Source organism: Microtus oregoni, unplaced genomic scaffold (assembly GCF_018167655.1).
Source record: "Microtus oregoni isolate MIOR12 unplaced genomic scaffold, Mior012 000031F_ref0000149, whole genome shotgun sequence".
Lineage (NCBI taxonomy): Eukaryota > Metazoa > Chordata > Mammalia > Rodentia > Cricetidae > Microtus > Microtus oregoni.
In genome coordinates, this window is record NW_024543090.1 from 23,491,507 (window position 1) to 23,515,251 (window position 23,745).

Here is a 23,745-nt window from a genome sequence, read left to right on the forward strand (position 1 = left end):
CACCAAGGCTTAATCAGTGCCTGATGTAGTTACAGTTTTGAAGCAGGAATGTTTGGGGTCTTTAGTAGAGCAACAGATACCACTTTCCTCTTGTTTATTTGGGAAATTATTTTGTTTAGATGCTAGAGGCTCAATTAAGTACCTTAGGACTATTTATTTGGAGTATTGGCGCCTACTACTTATGTTATTGCTGTAAGCATAAGTTGGGTGATCATTTAAGTCATTTAACCAAATTTGTGGGTTTTTTTTTTTGTTGTTGTTGTTCCTCATAATTGTCACTAGGTCAAAAATGTTTTTAAATTCTCTTCCCTAGGCAATAGGAAGCTCAAAGCTCTGTAGAGCACTAGGTGGAGAGCAGGACCGTCTAAATGACTTGAATTAGTGAAAGGGCGTGACTGCACAGCAGTAATCACAATAGATACTGTTGAAGGCAGACCAGGGCTGAGATCTCCTGAGCAACCACAGCAGTAATCACAATAGATACTGTTGAAGGCAGACCAGGGCTGAGATCTCCTGAGCAGTGATGACAGACACTGATTTAAACCTATTTTATTATAAAAAAGATCAGTTTCTAACTCATGAAAATGTATTACCTGTTCCTTAACTGTGTAAATAAGATTAAATTGCTTTGAATCTGGAACTTGCAGGCACAGGTCCTCTTTAATCATGACCGTTCTCCTAATGTGGAAGCCATTCTAACAAGTCTTTGACCTTATACCAGTTTTCCCTTCATTCCTTGTAGTCATGATTGGTGTGATACGCTGTGTTTCTGGGCTTCTCACCTCAAGCGGGGAGAAAGATCTTCAAATACTTTATTGCCATATAGGTACAAAAAGCAATAAGGCATCTTTCAGATCTTCTAAGCTGCGAGCATATCTTTAAGACAGCATCCTGTTTGAGGGTCCTTCAGAAGCACATTTACAATTTCAAAAAATTTGTGTTCATATGCCAACTTGTAATGCAAGTAGATGTCTTCACAATATGAGAGTAACTTCTTCAGGTTTTCTGTGACCTTGTCGGTAGGCTGGTGTTGTTTATATCTACACAAAAATATGTAAAGTACAGGTTAAATACTGTAACAACAACGGGGGGGGGGGATCAGCTCTGCCACCATACAGGAGTGTTGTAGCTTAGGAAATTATTGAACTAGTATTAGATTAGTTAATTAAGAGCAATTATGTTGCTGGGCAATGGTGGCTCACACCTTTAATCTGGGAAGCAGAGGCAGGTGGTGGATCTATGTGAGTTTGAAGCCAGCCTGGTCTGTAGAGTGAGTTCCAGGACAGCCAGGGCTACACAGAGAAACCCTCTCTTGGCAAAAAATAAATATGTCAGCACCTACCTTAATTAAATTTAGTACTACTGCAAGAGACAACTTGCTGGAGTTTCTGGCTCACTATCAACTTTTTCCTTTTTTCCTCTTTTCCTCTTTTTTTTTTAATATTTATTTATTATGTATACAATGTTCTGTATGTATGCCTGCAGGCCAGAAGAGGGCACCAGACCTCATTACAGATGGTTGTGAGCCACCATGTGGTTGCTGGGAATTGAACTCAGGACCTTTGGAAGAGCAGGCAATGCTCTTAACCACTGAGCCATCTCTCCAGCCCTCCTTTTTTCCTCTTTTTTTCCTTTTCAAGACAACATCTCCATATGTAGCCCTGGTTGTCCTGGGACCCACTAGGATTTAAAGCCAGTGCTGGGATTAGGGTCAATTTAAGTACTTACTTTTTGGAAATGTCTTCAAATATACTGGGTCTTAGTAACTTATGCTGCTTAAATTCTTCCAAGTAACCAAAGTCTCCTTTAAGAATCACTTGTTGGTAGAGAACTTCAGCCCAGTCAGGAACAAAGTCATAGGCCTCAGCTACAATAGAAGCCTTAAAAGGACGGAAATGAAGGGAGGGGATGTTAGAGCCTATGCTGCAGAAAACTGAAGGCACAGTGTTAAAGGTATCAGGTTGCCTGGTGTTGCTCTCCTCTCATAAAGCCCTCTCCAGTAACTTGTTTTTAGTCTTCCTCACAATGGACAATAAAACCGCTGATGTGAAAATTTATTTTCATAACTCAACTGTGGGGGAAGCAGGAAAGCACTGATGCTGGGCCATTTGTGCCTTTTGTTGTAAAGGGCAAGACCCAATCTCCGGGCAGTCTTGATTCTCATCGCTAACCCGCAGGCTTCATTCCATGGACACCATCTGAAAGACTGTTAAAAGGACAAGCCAAGGAATTCTCTTCGAACCATAACTGCCAAACATCAAAATTCTCTAGCCTTTGCCCAAATGATGCGCTTGAGATAATATGCCAGAGAGTGCTGGGAGTGTGCCTTAAATGGTGCCCACATTTGTGAAGACCTTGTCTGATCTGAACCACTACAAAACACATGCACATCTATCTCAAATTGCCTCTTCTCGATACTATTAGACAGCTAAATCAGAATAAGTAGTTTGCCCTGGGTCTGTCCCTAATGCTGAGACCAGTTACTCAGCCTCTGGACACCAAGGGGAAGACACCAGGATTACACTGGAGTACCTGTCACAGAGTGTTTGTACCTGGTAGAACCTAGGTAGAGCCATGATACAGTCCATTAGCTTCTGCTGGCCCAAGTTGATTAGCATTGTGTTCTGACCAGTGTTGAGAAAGTGAATCTGCAGTGTTATCAGCTTAGTGAGCCGGTTACAGTGTAGGGCTTGTCGCACACAGGAGTCCTGAGGAACAGGTGGAGGAAGCACAAGAAGAGAATTTTATTACCATCTCTTGTACTCAATAGTGACCTCTGCTTGACCCATTACACACTCCATCTTCACTTGGAAGAGCCCAAGCCAAAGTAATTCCTACTAGTCCGGAGGCTGGGCTAGAATAACTCTTGGTTACCTTGGCGTAACTCTCCGCCGCATCTAACATCAGAGTCAGGGCTTTAAGCAGGAGCTGTTTGAGTTGGGGTCCATCCTTGAGGCTTTCCTCTGTAAAGGATACTTGCTGTAAGCTGGGCGGTGGTGGCGCACGCCTTTAATCCCAGCACTTGGGAGGCAGAGGCAGGCGGATCTCTGTGAGTTTGAGACCAGCCTGGTCTACAAGAGCTAGTTCCAGGACAGGCTCCAAAACCACAGAGAAACCCTGTCTTGAAAAAACCAAAAAAAAAAAAAAAAAAAAAGGATACTTGCTGTAAAGCTGAGTGACCGACCCCTCAGGCCACTCAGTGTGGCAGGCCAGATGAGAGAAACATCCTAAGTATGTGTATCCATAGGTACGTTTCACTTGGGCAAGAAATGTCCTAAGGTTCAAACTCTTCTGTAAACGGCCATCTCCCGCCACCAGGGCTGCTCCCAAGTCTTTCCCCTAAAGAGCTGGCCGGGTTAGTGTGAGCAGGGCCATGAGTGCTGCAGCTCACTCACCCCAGGGCTGGGACTCAATCAGCTTCAGCTGGATACAAGCCGCCGCCTCATGATTCTCCCCTATCTCCCGGCACATGCTGAAGCACAGGGCAATCATATTGTGCTTTTCGCTGTCTCCAGGGCGGCAGCGTTTGATGTAGTCTAGCAAGGCTGTCTTCAGGGTGCCAGTCTGCCCAGGAAAAAAGGATATTTAAGTTCTTAACCAGGGACCACAGGGGAGGATCAACTGAGTCCCTTTGTTTTATACTGCTCAAAATGCCCAAAGAAAGGTAAGTGACGAACAACAATGGACTGTGAGATCTTAGGCTGTCTAGGGGATAAACAAACAGACGCATCCTTTGGGAGGACAGCCAGTTAACCTGACCATGAAGGCAGCCCTGGAAGCACACACTGACCTACTATTGTGTTTGCTAGGACTCTATCCTAAAGACCCAAGTGTGAAGGTGAGTGTAGCAGATTTAACAGCTTTAATTAGAAGCAGTTTGAATGCTCCAAATAAAGGCTAAGAATACCTTGTAGCCATTAAATTGCTGAAGGGAGTCTGTTTTGTTTTGTTTTGCTTTTTTCAGTTAGGGAATTGAACCCAAGGCTAAGCACATGCTTTAAACACTCTAACTGTGGCCAGACTACCTTGACTTGGGAAATAGCCACAGCGGACATTATAAAAGGAGAACCTCAGTCATCTTATTTTCAAGGCATAAAATTTTGCTAAAATGTAAACTATATTTTAAGGTACACGTGCAAAGAAAGGGGTATGTTAGCAGTGGCTCTCTCCAGATGGTGAACACTGAGGACTTTCGTATTGTTTTCTAAATGTCTTATATGGAGTATGTATTACTTTTGTAATCAGAAAAAGTTATTAAAATAATTTTAAATGCAAAATGCTTCAGAAGAACACATTTAAAATCTGGGGATCCTGAATGGACCTGTGTCGGGTCTTGCTCCTTTGCCGGCAGCAGGATTGTCTGGAAACAGCCTAGAAGAGGTTTTTTTTAAAACTTTGTATTTTTTGACAGAGGAAATAAAGACAACCCACCAACCCAAATGCTTTGTAAACAAAAGCTATATGAACGACACCTCGTGTCATAGCATGTAAATGGGGCTGGAGAGGCTGGACCCAGCAAGCCAGGCCTCTGTTTCCAAGGCTTTTTCCTGTTGTCACAAATGGGTCTCTGGTCCAGGTTAATGCACTTGCTTCCTACCTTGGTAATTGCTTTTCTTTTCTTTAGTGTTTTTTCATATGTGTTTTGATCCTGTTCTTTTCTCTCCAACTACTAGATCTTCCCTACCCACCCAACTTTGTTTTCTCTGAAAAACAAGAAAACAAAAACAGGCCAAAAAGAAAGTGCCAAATGAAAAGCATGGAGTTTGTTTTGTGGTGACCAACATTTCTGAGCGTGGATCTGGAATGTGATTGATAGTACCCAGAGACACTCCATAAAAGCAGCTTTTCTCTCTCCTAGAAGGTAGCAGTTACAAATAACTTCTTGTGGGACTTTATGTCCTTTTCCCTTTTGCTGTGCTGGAATTCTGTCTGGTTTGAACTGGGGCTGGGCTGGCGCATGCCGCCAGTCTCCGGTCCCTAAGTGTATCAGCCCTGATGTGTCTGGAAGACACCGGTTCCTTGCAGTCATCTACTCTGCCTGGCTTTTAAAATCATCCTGCCTTCACTTCTGAATTAGATTTCTGAGCCTTTTGTCAGAATAGAGACCTGTTGCAAGGAGACTTGTTTGTCCCGGCCGCTTGGCTAGGCTGCAATGGCTCTCAGCACCATAGTTTGTCTGGAAGAGAAAAACAAACCCCCCAAAAAACCAAACCCTCTAGTGGCACTTCCGCACAGCCTCAGCACCAACAAACCACTTGCAGGGTGGTTCTCGGGGTGTTCTTGTCAGAACAGATGCTTTAAACAACAGGGAGGGGCTGAAGGCTGAGATGAAAGACAAATATTTTCTTCAGTGTTCATCAATATCATGACCTAGTGTGAACTCTAGCTTAAGTCACTGGTGGTAGTGTGTACCCTGACCTCACTGAACATTCTAGAGACCTACACAGATACATTCCCAAGAGCAGGTTAGACTTACATCCTGAGCTCATTACTAAACACGTACCGGATCTAGCTTCTTCCTCATCAGAACTTCAAAATAGTGCTTTTGATGCAGCAAGTCAAATATGTATGTCATCTCATTGTACCTTCCGATGCCGGTGAGGAGGCGTACCTGCGGGAAAGAGCATTGAGCTACTGAAGCCAGACCACTACCATCGCCCAACACAACATGGTGAGAATGGTCAGGCTGTCTGCAATGTTTCATTCCCTTCCAGTCACCCAACTGAGGCTTCTCTGGATAACTGGAAATGAATCTTTGGGATGTCACTGTCACCCCTTCTCGGTCTTTTTTTAACTGACTACCAAGTGCTATAAAACCTCTCTGAGCAGGTGTTTCCTCTTGTTGCTTCTCATCCCCCTGGGATCCATTTTACTTACCCACATGGTCAGAATTTGCAGAGCCGTAAGGGGCTTGAATGCTTCGTTTACACATCATGCCTAAACCCCTGTTTGGGGGAGAAGCAGTTCTTTTTCCTAGAAAAGTTGACTTCCCTGGCAAGAAGCTATAGTAGCCCTGGGGCATGATGGGACGTCTTGCTTTCTGCTCTTTTGGGACACTTCTTTAGACAAATCAACCAGCAACCTGGGGCTGAACTGTCTGGCCAGTGATCAGGAGATGTGGGGCTTCTGACGGCAGAATTCCCTGAGGCCCTATTAGCTGTGAGCTGCCTCAGGGTGAGGTGGGCTTGAGGGGACTACTTACCACCAGCCCGTACTCCTCCTTGGGAGCCAAGTGGTTGTCTGTAAGCATCCGGGCGGCCTGTAGGACTCTGATGATGCCCTCCATGTGGCACGTGGAGGTGAAGCAGTGGTGGGCCAGGATGAGGAGCTCTGTGGCTGGGTAGTAGGGTGTGGAGAAGCTGGGCTTGTAACTACTGTTGACTTTGGCTTGCCAGGAAAGTAAAGGGCCTGGCAGAGTGTCCTGTCTAGAGAGCGCTCATCCTCTGACAGGTTTAAAATTTAACAGCAAAAACTGGAAGCAATCTAAAGGCACTACAACAGTACAAAAGTTTGGATTATAAAGACTTACTGCAGGACAGCTCCCCGTGGGGGACAGACGGAATCCTGTCCAGCAACTTCATGCCTACCAGTGTGCGGTCTTGACACACAGCAGTTAGCTGAACAAGTGTTTGGCTTTCCTCTGCTGGGTTGAGAGGCTGCTTTTCTCCTGCACAGAAAGATGAGGAGACTGTCACTGAGTTTGCCCTAAGAGAGCTGCAGGAGGTCCACTCTGTCCAGGCCCGGCAGCGGGTGAGTATGCTGACAGCTCTGTCCATCTGGCCTTGTGGGTCAGGGGCATTCTTCAGAGGCAGAGCTAGTCTAACCACGGTCATAAAACAGTACGGAGCAGGAAGAGGAATGTAAAGGATTTTTCCCCAAGAATCTGTAATCTTGATAGAGCAACATACAAGCTGTGTATGATTCTAACATTCACATCTTTCTTGCTGGGAAACAGTGCTGTCTGAGAGGCTGGGAGGTCTGCAGAGAAGGCACCTGTTCCCTCCGATGAGGTCAGCAGCTCTCGGGTCACCTCTTCAGCCACCAGTTCAGCCACAGTGTCCGGCTCCAGGCCTTGGGTGCTGATAAAGACCTGGGCTTGTCTGCATCGGTCAGGCCGCTGAGAAGCCAAGATTGTTCGCAGCATGGCTTCACTGTCCCTGGCTGCAACATCAGAATAGGAGCAGCCCAACTCCTAAGTGGAAGATAACAGAGCAAAGTCATTGTGAAACAAAAAGTAAACACACAGAAATGTGCAGACCACTGCTGCCTGAACTTAGCAATTCCAGAAGATCAGAAGCAGCCAGCAGCACGCCTTTGAGTCCTGTCACCTCACCAAGCCAGTCCCTCACCTCGTGTCGAACGCTCATCTTTTCAGTCATACGGTGTAAAGGAGTGGACGTGAAAGAGCCTTTATTGCTCCCGGAGCATGCGCGAGGCCCGAGTTTGCAGGGACCCCGTCTGAGCGAGCGCTGTACTGCTCAGCTTCGCTTCCCTGCTTCGCTTCCCTTAGGTCTTGCACTTGTGGCTGTTTCCCAGCCAGTGCAGGGCCACACACAAATCCTGGCTGCTCTGGGTTGTTTTGGAGTAGGGATGGAGGAGACAGGGTCTCCCTATACAGCCTAGGCTGGCCTCAAACTCCTGGCAATCCACCTGCCTCGGTATCCCAAGTGCTGGGATTAGAGGCTTAAGCCTTCTGTCTTTATATGCATCAAATGTCATATACAATGTTAATTTATAGAGCAAAATCTTACCCCTGAAGTCTAGAAGGAACTCATGTTCAAATCAGTGTTTATAGAGAAGAGCCAGGAGCCCATGGGAGTTAAATATCTTGCCCCACCTTTCTGTTTGCCTGAGCTACAGCAAAGACTCAAAGTGGCCTGGCATCCTCCCCACTAGTCCCCAGATGGGTCACCATCTTGACAAGGGCCTGCCGTACAAGTCATAGTTCTGTTTTCTTGTGGCTCTGGGGTCTAGGGACCCTGCTCATGCTAGGCAAGTACTCTCTCCCTTTCACAATTATCATTTGAAGAACTCCTACTGCAATGTCCAAAGTCTACCCCAGCTTCCCACTTCCCTCTCAGACAGTGCTCTGTGGGCCCCCTGGCACACACCTTGGCAAGTTCATACAGACAGAGGACCTGCCGGCAGTAGTTCTTCCCGCGGAGGCACTTGCTGGTGAGAGCGCGGAGACTCCTCGCCACCTCATCGGTAGAGGGCGCCATCATAAATGACTGACTGTCCAAACTCGAAGCTGAAAGCAAACCCAAGTCTGAAGGGAGCTTTAGGTTGCCCTCTTCCCAGCGCCCCATGACTTCATCACTTTGAAAAGAACCCCGCCCCTCACTGCCCCTGAATTGAGCTTCCATGATGCTCCTGGCTCTGGGGCCACTTCTGACAGAGCCTCACTTAAACTTCCATCACCGCCTTTCAGGAAATCCAACCATGGTTTTTTTCAGTGATCTCACTACCTCAGACTTCAAGCTTCCTGCACGCACTAGAGGTCAGCACCGAGACGCACCAGAGCCCTCTGCTCTCGAGTCCCCCTTGTGTTGCACAGACACATCTACCTATCTCCAGACCACCTCTCGACCCTTGGTTCTCACTTCAGCAGGGCTCTGCCTCCCTTCTCCTTCAAATAACTCCTCCCCAGTCTTATTCCAGGTTTTAGAAAGGAAATCTTGGGGCCAGGCATGTGGTTCAGAAGCAGAGTGCTTGCCTATCTTTTTTTTTTTTTTTTAAAGGCCTTAGGTTGAAACCCAGCACTGTAAAAATGCCAGGCCTTAGCCTGAACTAGGAGAAATGTTTCTTGCTTGGTAGAACATTTTCGTAAGGAAACAAAAGTAGACCGTGTGACACTTTGTCTCTCAGCAGCTCATTCTTAGCACGGGTGGCCCGGGAACTCACTTTGTAGCTCAGGCTGCCTTAACTTTGGAGTGATTTTCCTGCTTCAGCTCCCAAGTGCTAAGATTGTAGATGTGTGCTGCTACCCTGTTTGTGACACAGGGTTTTACTATCAATCAAACCCCACTGAAGTATGGTACATCCATCCAGTAGAACGGTCTTTCCCCATTAGAGAGCCCACTGGTCCATCCTGACAGGGTAAACATGCAGATTACTATGATAGGGTCTAACTTTTGGGGAAATGTGTTGTGTGTGCTTATACTGACATGCAGAAAAGAACACATGCAAGCAAAAGATTGGTGTCCTGGAAGCTCTGAAAAGACAGCACTGAATTTACTCTTCGTGTTCTGCATGACTGCACTCCGTCATTTGTTACACTAAGCATGCTAAACTATACTTAGAATATGAAGTACCATGAACTGAAGAAGTCTAGCATGCCTGTAGCCCTGAGCTCCACTCCCATCACATAAGTCTGCATGGTGGCATTAGCTTGTAACCCCAGCTCTCTAGAAGTGGATGCAGGGAGACTCAGTAAAGAGTGCAAGGCCACCGCTGCCCACATAGTGATACAGCCAAACAGAAAACAGCTTAAATCTAAAAACATACACTTTAAAAGTGAAGCAGGGTGTTGGGGGCATCTCTCTGATCCCCGTACTTGAGGGTAGGAGATCAAGAGTTCAAGGTCATTCTTGGCTACACAGCCAGTTGGAGGCCAGCATGGGCTAAGTCTCAAAACACAACAAACAAAGCTGTAGAAGCCCAGACCTGAGCACGGAGGTGGAGGAGAGACTGCAAGTGTCCGTCCATACATACGAGCACTCAAGCAAGTGCTAGGACCAGTTTTAGGGTAGGGCATAAGCTCCTGTGCCTACCCTCCCTTGCCCTGGCATCTAAGTTACCTCTTGGCAGTGGTGGTAGAGGCTGCCGTGGCAGCTGGAGTGAGCTGGGGGTTGGGAGGAGGTAAATCCATTTTGAATCCAGGTTCAATCCCCAGTACTGACATGGCAGCTCACAACCAACCCCAGCTTTTGTTCCGGGGTTGGATACCCTCCTCTGGCTGCTGAGGGCAATGAATACACATGGCGCACAGACAAACGTGGTCGACATATTGAGTTCTAGGCCAGCTACATAGAGAGACGCTGTGTCAAAAAAGGGTGGGGGCTGAAGGATGGCTCAGCAGTTAAGAACACTGACTGCTCTTCTAGGGAATCCCAGTTTGATTCCCAGAGTCCGCGTGAAGACTATAACTGTATTTTCACACAGTGAAAAACACCCATGCACTTTTCTTTAAAAAGAAAAAACAAAAACATTACACAATAAGGTAGAAAACAGTCCGAATGATCCAAAACACGGGAAAAAGTTTTCCTGAAAAAACCACAAACTACCAAAACTCATCCAAAAGCTAAAAGATAACCTTAATAACTGTATAATAATAAAAGGAATTAATAATTTAAAATATTCTAAAATTAAGCCTCTAGATTCAGACTTGGGGAAATAACATCAAGTCAGCCATGGCGGCTCATGCCTCTAATCCAAGCACTTGAGAGGTGGAGGTAGGAGGATGGGGTTTAACATCATCCTCAGGTACACAGGAAATTAAAGGTTGGTCTGGGCTACATAAGACCTTGGAAGGTGTAGGGTAGGGTGTGGGGGGTAAATTACAACTGGGTAAACCACAGCTGGGTTATAATATTTATATAATTTATATAATTTTAGTCAACTAAACTAGCTATCAGCCAAGCTGAATTCCTCCACTTGATCTACTTGAGCTAGTAAAAAGATGTTACTTTATTGACTAGTTAATAACCTTGTTAACGCATTACTTGGGGGAAGTTAGCGGCTCCTTAGTTTAGTGTAACTAAACATCCTAAGAGGGGGCCCCCTTCTGGAGATAGCACCGCACCATGTGGCAAAGACAGACAGGGTGTCACCCTTTACTTACTGCTATGGACTTTCCGGAGAGGGGCACTAGGGCTCTCTTGGTCGTCAGGCAGCGCAGCACTTGGGAGGAGAGCTCGGATGTCTGAGTGCAGGTCGTCCACGCCGGCCTCTGCGGACGCCAAGGCTCTAGAGTGCAGCACCAGTACCACATCCTGACTGTAGAAGTGGAAATACCGGCACACCCTGCTTGCTTCGTGCACACAGCCGCCATCCAGCAGCTGTCCGATCAGAGCATTCAGTGCTTCCTGCTCCTTCCAATTCAGTCTGTTCTCACACGTCTCTTTGGATGGAAGACCATTAAGGTCTAAGTATTTGGATGTGTTCAGAGCAGCAAGCTTGGAGAAGGAAAACTCATCGGCTAAGATATCAAAGGATAGTTCAGCGCCAGCTGACACTTGTTGAGAGGGGCCGGGCTGGGTTTCCTCCGCGCCCCCTCCACGGGCAAGCCGGGTGATGCGGCAGATCCAGGCCTGTTTCTCCAGCTCTTCCAGCTCTCCCAAGGGGACAGGCTCTTCCCGGGCCAGCCAGTGCCCCCCCAGCGTGAGCAGCAGGTGGCGCTCCTCCAGGCTGCCTGGCTCAGCAGGATGCTCACTCACCACAGGGACCTGGCTGGAGAAGAAGGAAGAGGCCACTCTGTTCGAAATGGAGTTTTTCTTAAAGTTTTCATGGCATTTTTTCCAGAAGTCAATTCTTGTGTGTTTGACGGACCACTTCTGAGTGTGTTTTAGGGTCTCCATTTCCTGGGTTAGCTGTGAAATTGAACAAAGCAGACTTCAGCTTTGCCGGGGTAAGGAAGCATCCTCCAGACATTGATGCGCTAAGGCCATGCTGGCTACAATTATGAGCAAAGTCAGAATGAAAATAGTTCTCAGTGCGTCTAAGTTCTATTTACCCTGTTCAAAGGAAAGCAGCTGAGCTTATTCCAGGGCGTGGTTCTCAACCTTCCTAGTGCTGCGACCCTTGAATGCAGTTCCTCCTGCTCTGCTGACCCCAACCATAAAATTAATTTTGTCACTACTTCCTAACTGTAATTTTGCAATTATTATGAATCATAATATAGATATCTGATATGCGGGCCATCTGACACGTGACTTCCAGGTAGAGAACTGCTGTTCTACAGGCAATGCCTATGTCAAAGAGGCATATTTTTCAGTATATGCAAAGCGTACTCACTTCTGAAGTAAGGCAGAAAGGGCTGCCCCGTCTATGGACTGCATCTCTTGGGTTCTCTGTTAGGAGCGTGAGCATCTTAAATGTTCTACCTGCTCAATGACCAAGCTGTCCACAGGCAACGCTGCTAACTCTGCCACTCTCCTGGCCACAGCAAACTGTCCATCCGCCTTCAGCTTTTCCAAAATAGATCTACACTCGTGCTGGAAATTCTCAGGGCTGTAGCTGGTAATAACCGCAGGGCTGATGGCCACAGGTGTATCCTTCAAGATCTGGCTGAGCACACACAGCTTCTGCACGTCTGGGCCTGTGTGGAAGAGAGGACACAGTCACACAGTACTGAGGAGACACCCCGTGAGGAAAGGAGAAACAGACACAGGACTTTCTTTTTTGGGTTGTTTTTGTTTGATTGATTGTTTTTTGAGTCAGGGTAGCACATAGCTCAAGCTGGTCTTGAGCTTATTAATAGCCAAGGAAAACCTTGAACTCCTGATTCTTTTGACTCTACCTCCAAAGTGCTAAGATTATAGGTGTATGTCCTATAAAAACAAGTCTTTTATTCTGATTGATTAGAGAAGCTGTAAGTTCAGTTACCTACATACTCAAAATGCCAAGTCCCATCTATCTATCTATCTATACACAAACACATATGTATCATGAATATGTATATAAATATACATATATAAATATGTACATCTGTATGTATATATGACATTTAGCATTTCCAGTGTATGTGTGTGTGTGTGTATATATATATATATATATATATATATATATATATTTGTGTGTATATGTATGCATGTATGAGTGTGTGTACATTGCAAAACCCTTAGTCAAAGTCTGGCTGAACTTGCCCAACCTTCTCTAAGAACTGGCAGAGATTAGATTAAGACATGAAATCAACATCTATCATACACATGTGGCTTTTATTAGACAGAATCTCACTTTAGTACAGACTGGCCCCAGTCTCATGGCAATTCTCCTACCTTAGCGCCTCTCTCTCTCTCTCTGTATGTTTCTATCTCATTTGTTCTTATTTCCATCCAATTTGTTTGGTCATTTGCTCAATCAAAACCAGCATCATGGAGACACAGGCTTGCAGGGCAACTACGATTGTACTGGCCGGTCCTCAGGCATGGCTACTGAAACTATATTCAGAGTGGAGCAATATTTGCTCCATCTGGTGTTTGTTTAACACAGCGGACACAGCTGCACTTCCTGTTTCCTGTTGTCCCTGGTAACATTAGGAATCTCAGAGCTGTGAGTACATCTTGATAGTAGAGAGCTTGGCTAGCACACGTGACACCCGGAGTTTGATAGCCAGCACAGCAACACAGACAAACAGACGAGCACGGATTCTCTACCAATGCTTTGTGCGGCTGGGTTTGTTCCTACTTCCAATTAGTATTATGTGAAGCCCATGCATGTCCATTTACACAGGACGATATGAGGTTATTTCTAGTGTTTGCTGCAGAATGACAGTTTGATTTAGGTAGTTCTAAAGATAGGCAACACACCACACAACGGTCACCAGCTTGGTCATGCCTTCTCTCTTTATATTATAGAAAATGCAATAGAAATATAGAAAACACGTTTTTCTTGGTTTTTGAGACATGGTCTTGTTATGTAGCCCACACTGGCCTCAGGTCTTCCTGCATCAGCCTTCCAGTTGCAAGGATTACAGAAGTAAACCACAGGCTTAGAAAAAGCATAGCTGTGCTTATAGACATGTGCTGTGGTCTGCTTTCTGTTGCTGTGCTACAGCATTCTGAGCAAACGAAACTCAGAGAGGAAAGGGTTTCTTTCAGCTCACACTGCCCAGTAGCAGTCTATCACAGAGGGAAGTCAGGGCAGGGACCGGAAGCAGGAACTGAGGCAGAGCCCATGGCAAAGTGCTGCTTACAGGCCTGCTCTTCTGGCTTGGGCTCGGACCAGAACTGCCCACAGTGGGCTGGACCCTCCCGGTCAATCAACAACCAAGACCATTCCTCATAGACATGACCAAGGCCAGTCTGATATGGGCAATTGGTCAACTGAGACAGCTCTTCCCAGGTAAATGTTGCTTGTGTCAGCTTGACAAAACACTAACCAGCACACAGTCACTAGCCCGTGCTGTTCTGGAATGCTACCTCTTAGGAACACTGTTTTCTTTCAGCCACGAGACCCGGAGCCTGGAATGTCTGGTACAGAGCCCAGCATTCTGTCAGTGTTCCGTGGAGCTCTGCTCATCAGCTGAACATCTGTGAGCATCCCGGAACAGTACAACTGGAGGACACTGTCTCTCAACAACTTGAAAGACCCAACAAGCAGAAAAGAGAAAGACAATGTCAGTTTGATATAACTGGCAACAATCTTAGAGAGCCAGTGTCTGGAGGAAAAAAAGAAAGCACAAATTGTCTCTAAAATGTTCACAATTAATTATTATTTCTGAAATAGGGTTTGTGGCCATAAGCAATGAGGACATATTACAGTTATCTGGCAGAGAGGATTACAATGATGTGTCAATATGGAGGCATGCGCACACATGCGTGTGGGACCATGTGCTATGGGATAAACCCTGTGAAGATTTGTCATTCATATTGGTTTCATACAATGCTGATTGGCCAGAAGCCGGGCAGGAAGTATAGGTGGGATGACCAGACTAGGAGAATTCTGGGAAGAGGAAAGGCTCAGTCTACAGTCACCAACTAGATGCAGAGGAAGTAAGATGAGAATCTGCACTGAGGAACAGTACCAAGCCACACGGCTAAACATAGACAAGAATAATGGGTTAATTCAAGTCAAAAGAGCTAGTTAATAAAAAGCCTGAGCTAATAGATCAAACAGTTTATAATTAATAAAAGCCGTTGTGTGTTTTGTGGGGACTGAACGGCATGGGACCGGGTATGACAGAAACTTCCATCTACAACCATGTGACAGCTGTTTAGAAGGACTGGTTGCATCACGGTGGATGGTGCTATGACAGACGACCTCAGTTATGGACATCAGTGTGATGCTATCTCTCGATGCATTCTAAAATTCTGAATGCCCCCCAAAAATAACTCTAAGATATGGGAGCTAACTTCTTGGCAGCAGCTCCAGGGCAACGCTGGCTTACCGTCGGAAAAGAGGTGCTCAGTTCCAACAAGCAGCTGGAGGAGCTTCCCCAGCTCATACTGTGTCTCACACTGCTGTGGCAGGAGTTTCAAAAGGAAACACGCCTGTTCCTTCATCCATGTGGCAGGGAGGACAGGAAGGCCCCTTGCAGGAGCTGTGTCAAGCTACAAGAAACAACAAAGGCTCAAAGACAATGGTTCACGGGAATGAAAAAGCAGAATCCTCAAATTTCGGGACAGGAAAGCCAAAAACTTTTAAGGGTATTCTCTAGTGGTCTATCACACAGGGAGAGTCTGAGCATCCTCGTCGGCCTATCACACACGGAATGTTGATATCGGGGCTATGTGTATGGAAGTTGAGAGACGCCAACACTGGGAACCATCGAGTTCCCTGGCTAAATTCTTCATATTACCAAATTAGTTTCTCGCTTGGGCCTATATCTGAGCACAGGAGATTTCAAATTCATATAATTAAGTTCTTTTAGACAGCCTTTCTTACCTCTGTTGAGAAGAGGAGGAGAATTATAAATTCCAGGTCAGTCTAGGCTACCGAGCAACACAATGTCTCAAAAACCCTCACCTGAGTAGGCATTTCCTTTCTTATTAAAATACAAAAAATCGGGCTGGAGAGATGGCTCAGTGGTTAAGAGCACCGCCTGCTCTTCCAAAGGTCCTGAGTTCAATTCCCGGCAACCACATGGTGGCTCACAGCCATCTGTAATGAGATCTGTGCCCTCTTCTAGCTTGCAAGCAGAGTACTGAGAATACTGTATACACAATAAATAAATAAATAAATCTTAAAAAAAATACGAAATATCTTATTTTATTTAATATTTAATTTTACTCTAATATTTTGAATGCCCTCCAAAAATAATTCTAAGCTATGGGCACTAACTTCGGGGCAACGCTGGACTGAGAGATGCTGAGGCGGCTCACGTGGGACACTTCAGGGAGTTAGGCCTCTCTCCAGCTTTCCACTCTGGCTCTGGGGATGAAACTGAGGTTGTCAAGCTTGCGAGGCGAACCTGCTGAGCCTTCTCAATGGCTCCCGAACCAAAACCTTTGCCTCTCCCAGGAGATAAAGTAGTGTCTCGCCTGGGCCACCCTCAGGGCCATCCCCGATTGAGAAAACGCAGCCACGGGCCACCCCTCTCTTTTTGGCGTCCGCATGCATCTCTGCCCCACTAAATGTGGCTACACCACCAGGACACGAGCGCAGCAGCGTATCATGCGACACGTCTCTGTGGCAACTACAAGTCACTGCATGCCTGCCTGGCTTCCCCGCAAGGACACACGTGACTGTCAGTCACGTGATGCACTCGCTCGCCTGCTGTCTCCCCATGCCAGTCACCAAGCACAAGAGCCAAGCCAACCAACTTCAGACCAGAGGGCGGGGCACTCCCATTCCAGCCTACCGTCTCAAGGCTTTTCTGAAACTCCACAAGCTTGACTTTGGCTTTCTCGTAATTCTTGAAGAACATACACAGTTCGTACATCTCCATAATCAATAGAAGGGGCGAATCCTTTGAAGAAGAGTTGAAATTAGAAAACCCAGAACATCAAATGCTATTAATAACAGCTTCAGAATCAAATTGTTATTTCCTTTTGAAAACAATAACAACAACAACAACAACAACAAAAAAATCCATTTCTGGTTAGTCTATAGACGTCCACTGGGTGGCGCTATGCCCCCACAAGCATTCCTGGAGGCAAAATGCTCCAGTAGCCTATCCTCTTACGGTCTCTGTGGCACCATCCAGGCTAGTAGTGGGGTTGTCAGGTCAGAAGAGAGGAATTTTGGATTAGAAAGGAGTAATCTGAACTGTAAGTGTGCCCACGTACTAGTGCACGTAAGTCTGTGTGGTTTCAGTTCTGTGACTTCAGTTTTTAGTCTGAAAATAAGGGTAATGCGCCTGGCGGTGGTGGCGCACGCCTTTAATCCCAGCACTCGGGAGACAGAGGCAGGCAGATCTCTGTGAGTTCGAGGCCAGCCTGGTCTACAGAGCTAGTTCCAGGACAGGAACCAAAAACCAAAAACCAAAAAAAAAAAAAAAAAAAAAAAGAGTAATGCCACTTCATAACATCTACGTATACATAGTTTTATATTGTGAGAACTTAATACACCAATACATATAAGTCCTCTGCTAAATAAATGTGGTATCTCTCAAAGGCCCTGGGGCTTGATACCTAACACTAAACACCACACAGTAGGTCTAATTATTGTCTCTTGATACCTAACACTAAACACCACACAGTAGGTCTAATTATTGTCTCTTGAGACCTAACACTAAACAACACACAGTAGGTCTAATTATTGTCTCTTGATACCTAACACTAAACACCACACAGTAGGTCTAATTATTGTCTCTTGATACCTAACACTAAACACCACACAGTAGGTCTAATTATTGTCTCTTGATACCTAACACTAAACAACACACAGTAGGTCTAATTATTGTCTCTTGATACCTAACACTAAACAACACACAGTAGGTCTACTATCATTTCTTGTTGATTCCGTAAGAAAAAGCCAAGGGGTGCTATGCCTTGAATGCTGAAGTTCTAGAAACACCTGGAGAGAGAGAGAGAGACAAAGACAGAGACAGCACATAAAATACCTTAATGAAAAGTTGGAAGCCTCGGATGAGGGTGTGGCTCTTCTGCCTTGTCAACACAGTTCTCCAGATAATGGACAGGTCCTCAAGGCTCCATGGATGATCCTCTACAGAGGCCTGGATGTGTCCCATTGCTTCAGCTGCAACCCTGTCCTCCACAGAGGTGACAATCCAAACACACAGACAGGGGACAGCACTGGCACCCTGTCATCGGATAAGAATGTTTCAAAAGGAAAGAACTGGGCCTGATCATACAGATGCACAAAGGCCACAGATGGGCATTCCCTCTCAGAAGAGGTCACTGTTTCTCAGTGCAGGTCACTCAGAGAGCGTCCAAACGTGACACAAACTGACGACTATGCAAGGGACCATCACATACTGTCCTGAAGAATGTGGCGGTCAAAGGCCACCAAGGGGACGAGTTCTCCAGAGAGGGGGAGGTGGATGCCTGCCCAGCAGAGTGCTCTTGTGACAGCCAGCCAGTCAGGGTTTGAGCTCTGACTGCTGGCTTCACTGGTGTCAGGAGATAGGGAGGAACCTCAGTGGATGGGACAGCCTGAGCTGTGGCAGCACGGACACTTTCAGTGAGGCTGGAAGCAGGTGCAGGAGCCTCACTATCGTGCATCCCATCCCCGCCTGTGGCTCGCTTTCCTTTCTTTCCCTTTCTTTTTCTTTCTTCTCTCTCCTATCTTGATTCTCTGTGTGTGCTGATGCCCACAGAAGCTGGAAGGGGACATGGGTGCCCAGAGCTGGAATAACAGGCGGCTCCAGTTTTCTGCAAGAGCAAAAAGCACTCTTAACCACTGAGCCAACTCTCCAACCCTTATCTCCTTCCACCTTGTAAGGCCCAGGAATCAAACTCAGGTTGTCAAGTTTGTGGAAAGTGCCTTCCCACTGGCTGTTTTTATGGTTGTTATTTTAGTTTTTAAAAGACTTAGTTTATTTTAACTACGTGTGTGCTGAGTGTCTGTGTGGGGTGTATGCACGAGCGCCAGTGCCCAAACCCAGGTCCCCAAGAGTGCAGTGTGTGCTCTAAGCCCTGAGTCATCATCTCTCTAATCTTCGTGCTGCTCTTTCGAGGCCCAGGCTAGCCTCAAACTTTCCATCCTCCTAACTTAACCATCCAAGTATGTGGGACTTCAGGCCCCCACCACAATGCTCAGCTCTGTTCTGTCTTACTGCTTTCTGGCCTCTTAACTTAGGCTTCGCGTGCCCCTCACCTGGAGACAAGCGGCCAGGACACTGAGGACAGGAGCCCGTTGTCTCACTGCCTCAGCCAGAAGCCAGCACCAGGAGGCTGACTCCTCCGAGCACTGGTGGAGAATTTCAAAGAAATCCCTTGTCTCTTCTTTGCTTTGTTGGAGTTCCTGGTGGCCCTTGTAGTCTTGGTCCCCGTCCATTTGAGAGATGGATCCTGATGACAGTTTCTCAAAAGCCAGCTTCAAGTGGCTCTGAAGGACAGGGCTGAAGTACTGGAGGAGAGAGTTCACCTAAAGGGCAGATGATTAAAACACACTCACATTCCTTTTTAGCTAGAGGGAGCGCGTGCATCACAGAAAGGCTCAGGATGGATCTTTAGGATGCTGAACTGTCAGAGGTAACCACATGCTGCTTCCAAAGTCATCTGACTTGTCTGTGATAATGTCTGGCTATCTGGCCCAGGGTGGCCTAGAACTTGTGATTCTGCCTCCTCCGTCTCCCTAGTACTGAGATGACAGACCTGAGACACCACAGTTGGTTGCTTTTGAGTGAATCTGAGTGAACTTCCATGTTCAACCTGGAATCCTCAAAACTCTACCTACGAGCACCCTCTTGTCTGATGCCTGTCTAATGAACTTGACAAACATGGCCCTCACAGCAGACAAAAACAGAAAGAACACTGTTCTGGAAGTGGGTTTACCTCTTCTGGTTGGTAGTTATGGAGTTGGCTGTGAACCAGGAACTGCAGCCAATCATTTGCCTTGGCACATTCTCTAAGGTAGGACAGGCTCAGCTTCATATTGTGGACCATGCAGAACTGTAACACTAATGCCCACTGGCTGCTGGATTCACTGGACAACCTAGAATCAGAATTGGGGATGGACAGCAGATGGGAAAATGTTAAAATATAGCTCTGAGGCCAGACATGGCGGTACGTTTCTGCACTCAGGAGGCTGAGGCAGGGAGTATCTATGAGTTTAGAAGCCAGCCTGGTCTACAGAGTGAGCTCCAAGCCAGTCAGGGTTCCATAATGAGACCCTATCTAAAAAACAAAACAAAACAAAAACCATGAAACAAACAAATAATAAATAAATAAGATGGCTAAGTGGTGAGGGGAGCTTATTGCTCCTACAGGGAACCCAGGTTTGGTTCCCAGCACCTGTGTTAGGTGGCTCCCAGCCGCCTGCAATTCTCATTCCAAGGAATCAATACCTTTGGCTTCCATGGGCACCTGCACACATATGCACAAACACACACACATACACACACACACACACACATGAACACACCTATAATATAGATCTAGTTTGAAACTTGGAAATTGGTAAAAATTAACCAGAGCACTTTCTTTTTAAAAAGGGAAAAAAGCAAAACAAACAGAAACCCTTTCAACAGGAGTAAGCATTACCACCCAGTACAGAACAAATGCTTAACATGCATGAGGCTGTGGGTTTGATCTCTGTTGTGGTAAAAATAAAAATAATTAAAATATATGCTTCTCAACACATACCAAATATTTATTAGAATTCCTAAAAACAAAACAAAACAAAAAAACTAGATGAGTGTGATGGTGTACACCTTTAATCCCAGCACTCAGGGGGCAGAGGTAGGTAGGTCTCTGAGTTCTAAGCCAGCCTGGTCTACAGAGTGAGTTCTAGGACAGCCAAGGCTACACAGACACAAGACAGAGAGCCTGTCTTGAAAACAAAACAAACACCCCTCTCTTGGGCTGGAGAGGTGGCTAAGTAGTTAAAACAATTGCTGTTCTGACAGAGGACCCTTGTGCAGCTCTAGCACCCACATGACGGCTCACAACCTTTTGTAACTTTAGTTCCAAGCGGCTGATGCCCTTTTCTAGCCTCTGAGGACACTGAACTTATGTGGTACACAGACATACACGCAGACAAAACACCACAACAACCTTAACAACCCACCACCTCTCTTGCCTACAAGGAGGAGCAGACTTCCTTTTCATCCGCACAGAGGGCATCCACAGGGAAGATGCAACTCTTTGTCTGCTTTCTGCTGGCTGAGGAAGCCCGGGATTTTGAGGAAACAGCACGACACTGGAAGATCAGCCGAACACAGGCTGCCACGGTCAGGTTGACTAGAACAGCCCGAGGCTGCAGCTCACAAACCTGCTGAAACCCTGCTGCCCAACGCTGTTCCACACGCCTTCTTCCAAAAGAACGAGCAGCTCTCTGGTGGTGGCCTTGTCACCGTCAGCAAGCTTAGTCAGCTTCTCAGCTGTGAAAAACACAGGCGAGAAAGACCCAAGTGGGCCCAGTGGCACAGCCCTGCTCGGGTCAGCCTGAGCAAGAGAGAGCACAGTGGGGCCCTATCTCCAAAAAGCCAAAAACCAAAGAAAAGGCTCAATGAGATCAAAGTCATCAAGGGTCCGGGCACGCGTTCAATAGAAAAAGTCAGGACCTGGGCATTTCTGTTCAAGTAATGAGGCTCAGGGTCATTTAAACCCCATTAAAATGACATCTAAGAAAGTGAAATAAATAATACGAACTGTGCAAGAAAGGGGGTAAGTACTGTCTCCACCCTTGCCCACGTGTCCTTTGGGCAAAACGGAACAAAGGCGCTGTACCTAGAGACTCTCTGACAGAACTGGGGTGAACGTCTTCATTTCTGCACTTGTAGCCCAGAATCACATTCACCATTTTCATGTCAACTCTGAGCTTGAGGCTGCTAAGACCAAGCAACTCTAAGAAGCACACACAGGCAGCCGCTACCGAAGGGCTGTGGGAGGAAGTGAGCCCTAAGGTGTAGGCCTCCTTGCCCACTTGCTGGATCCTGAAAAACAAAGATCAACATTACATCAGTCAGAAACATCATTTTCACACTGGCTGGAGCCCTAGCTCAGTGGTTTAAGATCCTGCTGTACAAAAGTGTGAGGACCTGAGTTCACACCTCAGAACTCACAGAACAGTCAGATGAGGGGGGGGGGGGCAGGAAGACGGCTCAGTGGGTAAAGATACTTGGTACTCAGCCTGACAGCTTGGGTTTGGTTCCCCAGACTCACATGGCGCAGGGAACCAGCTCACAGACATTGTCCGCTAGGCTAGAGAGATGGCCCAGTAGTTACAAGCGCTTACATTATTGTCGATGACCCAAGTCAGGCTCCCACACCCATGCCAGGCGGCTCACAGCTACCTGTCACGCCAACTGCAGGGGACCTGGTATCCTCTCCTGGATTCCCACCTGCACGTGTATAACCCCTCCCTACTACAGACACATAACTTAGAATTTTTTGTTTTGTTTGTTTTTTGAGACAGGGTTTCTCTCAGTAACAGCCCTGGCTGTCCTGAAACTAGCTCTTGTAGACCAGGCTGGCCTCAAACTCAGAGATCTATTTGCCTCTGCCTCCCGAGTGCTGGGATTAAAGGCATGTGTCACCACTGCCCATAAAAATAGAATCTTAAAACAAAAACTTATTTTTGATTTCTGTGGGTATCTTGGTGTACACACAGACACAGACATACAAACAGAACACATGCGCTTTTTAAAAACTGCTTCTCACCAGGCAGTGGTGGTACATACCTTTAATGCCAGCACTCAGGAGACAAAGGCAAGTGGAGTTTGTCCTCTGAGTTTGAGGCCAGCCTGATCTACAGTGTGAATTCCAGGACAGTCAGGGCTACACTGACATACCCTATCTTGGAAAAAAAAAAAAAAGAAGGAAAGAAAGAAAATAAAAAACCCATCTGCTTCTCACTAGGACAAGGAAATGAAACGATGTCAATGACAGGCAGAGAGCCTTGTATTTGATGACTTGTTCTCTCCCTTCCCCTTTTGCTCATCTGGGTTCTAGGTTACCTTATTTTGGGTACTATAACCCTATTTTTTTAATTGGGAATTTTTTGTTTTTGTTTTTTGTTTTAGAGACAAGGTTTCTCTGTGCAACAGCCCTGGCTGTCCTGGAACTTGCTCTGTAGACCAGGCTGGTCTCCAACTCAGAGATCTGCCTGCCTCTGCCTCCCGAGTGCTGGGACTAGCGGTGTGCACCCCACTGCCTGGCCTGATTGGAAAAATTTAGTAAGTGTGAAATATACTCACTACACATTGCCAACGGCAACGCCAAGGTTGTGGGATTTTTTATTTTTCTTCAGAAAAGTTGCTTTCTCTGGGGAGAAACGGAGAGCCAACAAGGTGCCAGCGGGACCAGTGCCATCCGGATAGAGGTAACACTGTAACTAGCCAGCTGCCCTGTCCCCTCTGCAAGAAGGAAGACTGCACACTGCTTATATTTCTGAGTTCCAGCAAAAGTTTTATAAGAGAATTCGCAGCAAGGCGTTTTTGTTTCTCCAGACCTGCGTTAGTGTACCCACTGAAAATAGTTTCCTCTCCTAATCCCTTGTATTCTGCAGTAGGTCTTAGTTCTTCTCTGCTGTAAGTGGGCTATTGGTAAGAATATGATAGCTAGTTTTGTGGCTGGTTCCTAACTGATAAGAAGCCACCAGAAGCATCATCTTTTAGAGAAGAGGCCGCAGGAAAAGATGAGGGACACAGCACTTCTCGTCTGCGTCAGCACAAACACTCAAAGCTGTCACTACAGTGCCAACTGTTTCACAAAATATGTCCCCAGTCCACGGGACCAGCGTGAGTCGTACTGCGGCAGCTTGTCGGGCCGATTCAGAGTTCAAAGCCCTAAGACTCCTCCATACAAGGCACAGAGATGCGCTGTTAACAGCGGCTGTGCTCCCATGACCAATGCAGAACGCAATCTCAGAAGCACAAAACAATACCCCATCCTTGCCAAGATGTCTCTGCAAAAACGGATCTTGAAAAGACGTCAGTGCTCAGCACACTGCCAC

General features: G+C 46.5%; 1 protein-coding gene across 1 annotated transcript in view; it reads right to left on the reverse strand.

The window, feature by feature from the left end:
* Nucleotides 1-795: 795 nt before the first annotated feature.
* The window catches only part of Spg11 (SPG11 vesicle trafficking associated, spatacsin), a 64,528-nt gene continuing 41,578 nt past the window's right edge, over nucleotides 796-23,745 (reverse strand). The window contains exons 22-40 of the mRNA XM_041678700.1: nucleotides 21,519-21,724; nucleotides 21,061-21,169; nucleotides 19,623-19,782; nucleotides 18,943-19,212; nucleotides 17,726-17,926; nucleotides 16,523-16,630; nucleotides 15,110-15,272; nucleotides 12,105-12,319; nucleotides 10,844-11,591; nucleotides 8,112-8,251; nucleotides 6,994-7,192; nucleotides 6,530-6,667; nucleotides 6,203-6,336; nucleotides 5,504-5,611; nucleotides 3,396-3,564; nucleotides 2,875-2,963; nucleotides 2,553-2,708; nucleotides 1,729-1,880; nucleotides 796-1,040 (exon numbers count right to left, since the gene is read on the reverse strand). Coding sequence (XP_041534634.1) covers nucleotides 860-1,040; nucleotides 1,729-1,880; nucleotides 2,553-2,708; nucleotides 2,875-2,963; nucleotides 3,396-3,564; nucleotides 5,504-5,611; nucleotides 6,203-6,336; nucleotides 6,530-6,667; nucleotides 6,994-7,192; nucleotides 8,112-8,251; nucleotides 10,844-11,591; nucleotides 12,105-12,319; nucleotides 15,110-15,272; nucleotides 16,523-16,630; nucleotides 17,726-17,926; nucleotides 18,943-19,212; nucleotides 19,623-19,782; nucleotides 21,061-21,169; nucleotides 21,519-21,724 — 3,646 coding nt within the window. The 3' untranslated portion in view covers nucleotides 796-859. The remainder of the gene's footprint in view (nucleotides 1,041-1,728; nucleotides 1,881-2,552; nucleotides 2,709-2,874; nucleotides 2,964-3,395; nucleotides 3,565-5,503; nucleotides 5,612-6,202; nucleotides 6,337-6,529; nucleotides 6,668-6,993; nucleotides 7,193-8,111; nucleotides 8,252-10,843; nucleotides 11,592-12,104; nucleotides 12,320-15,109; nucleotides 15,273-16,522; nucleotides 16,631-17,725; nucleotides 17,927-18,942; nucleotides 19,213-19,622; nucleotides 19,783-21,060; nucleotides 21,170-21,518; nucleotides 21,725-23,745) is intronic.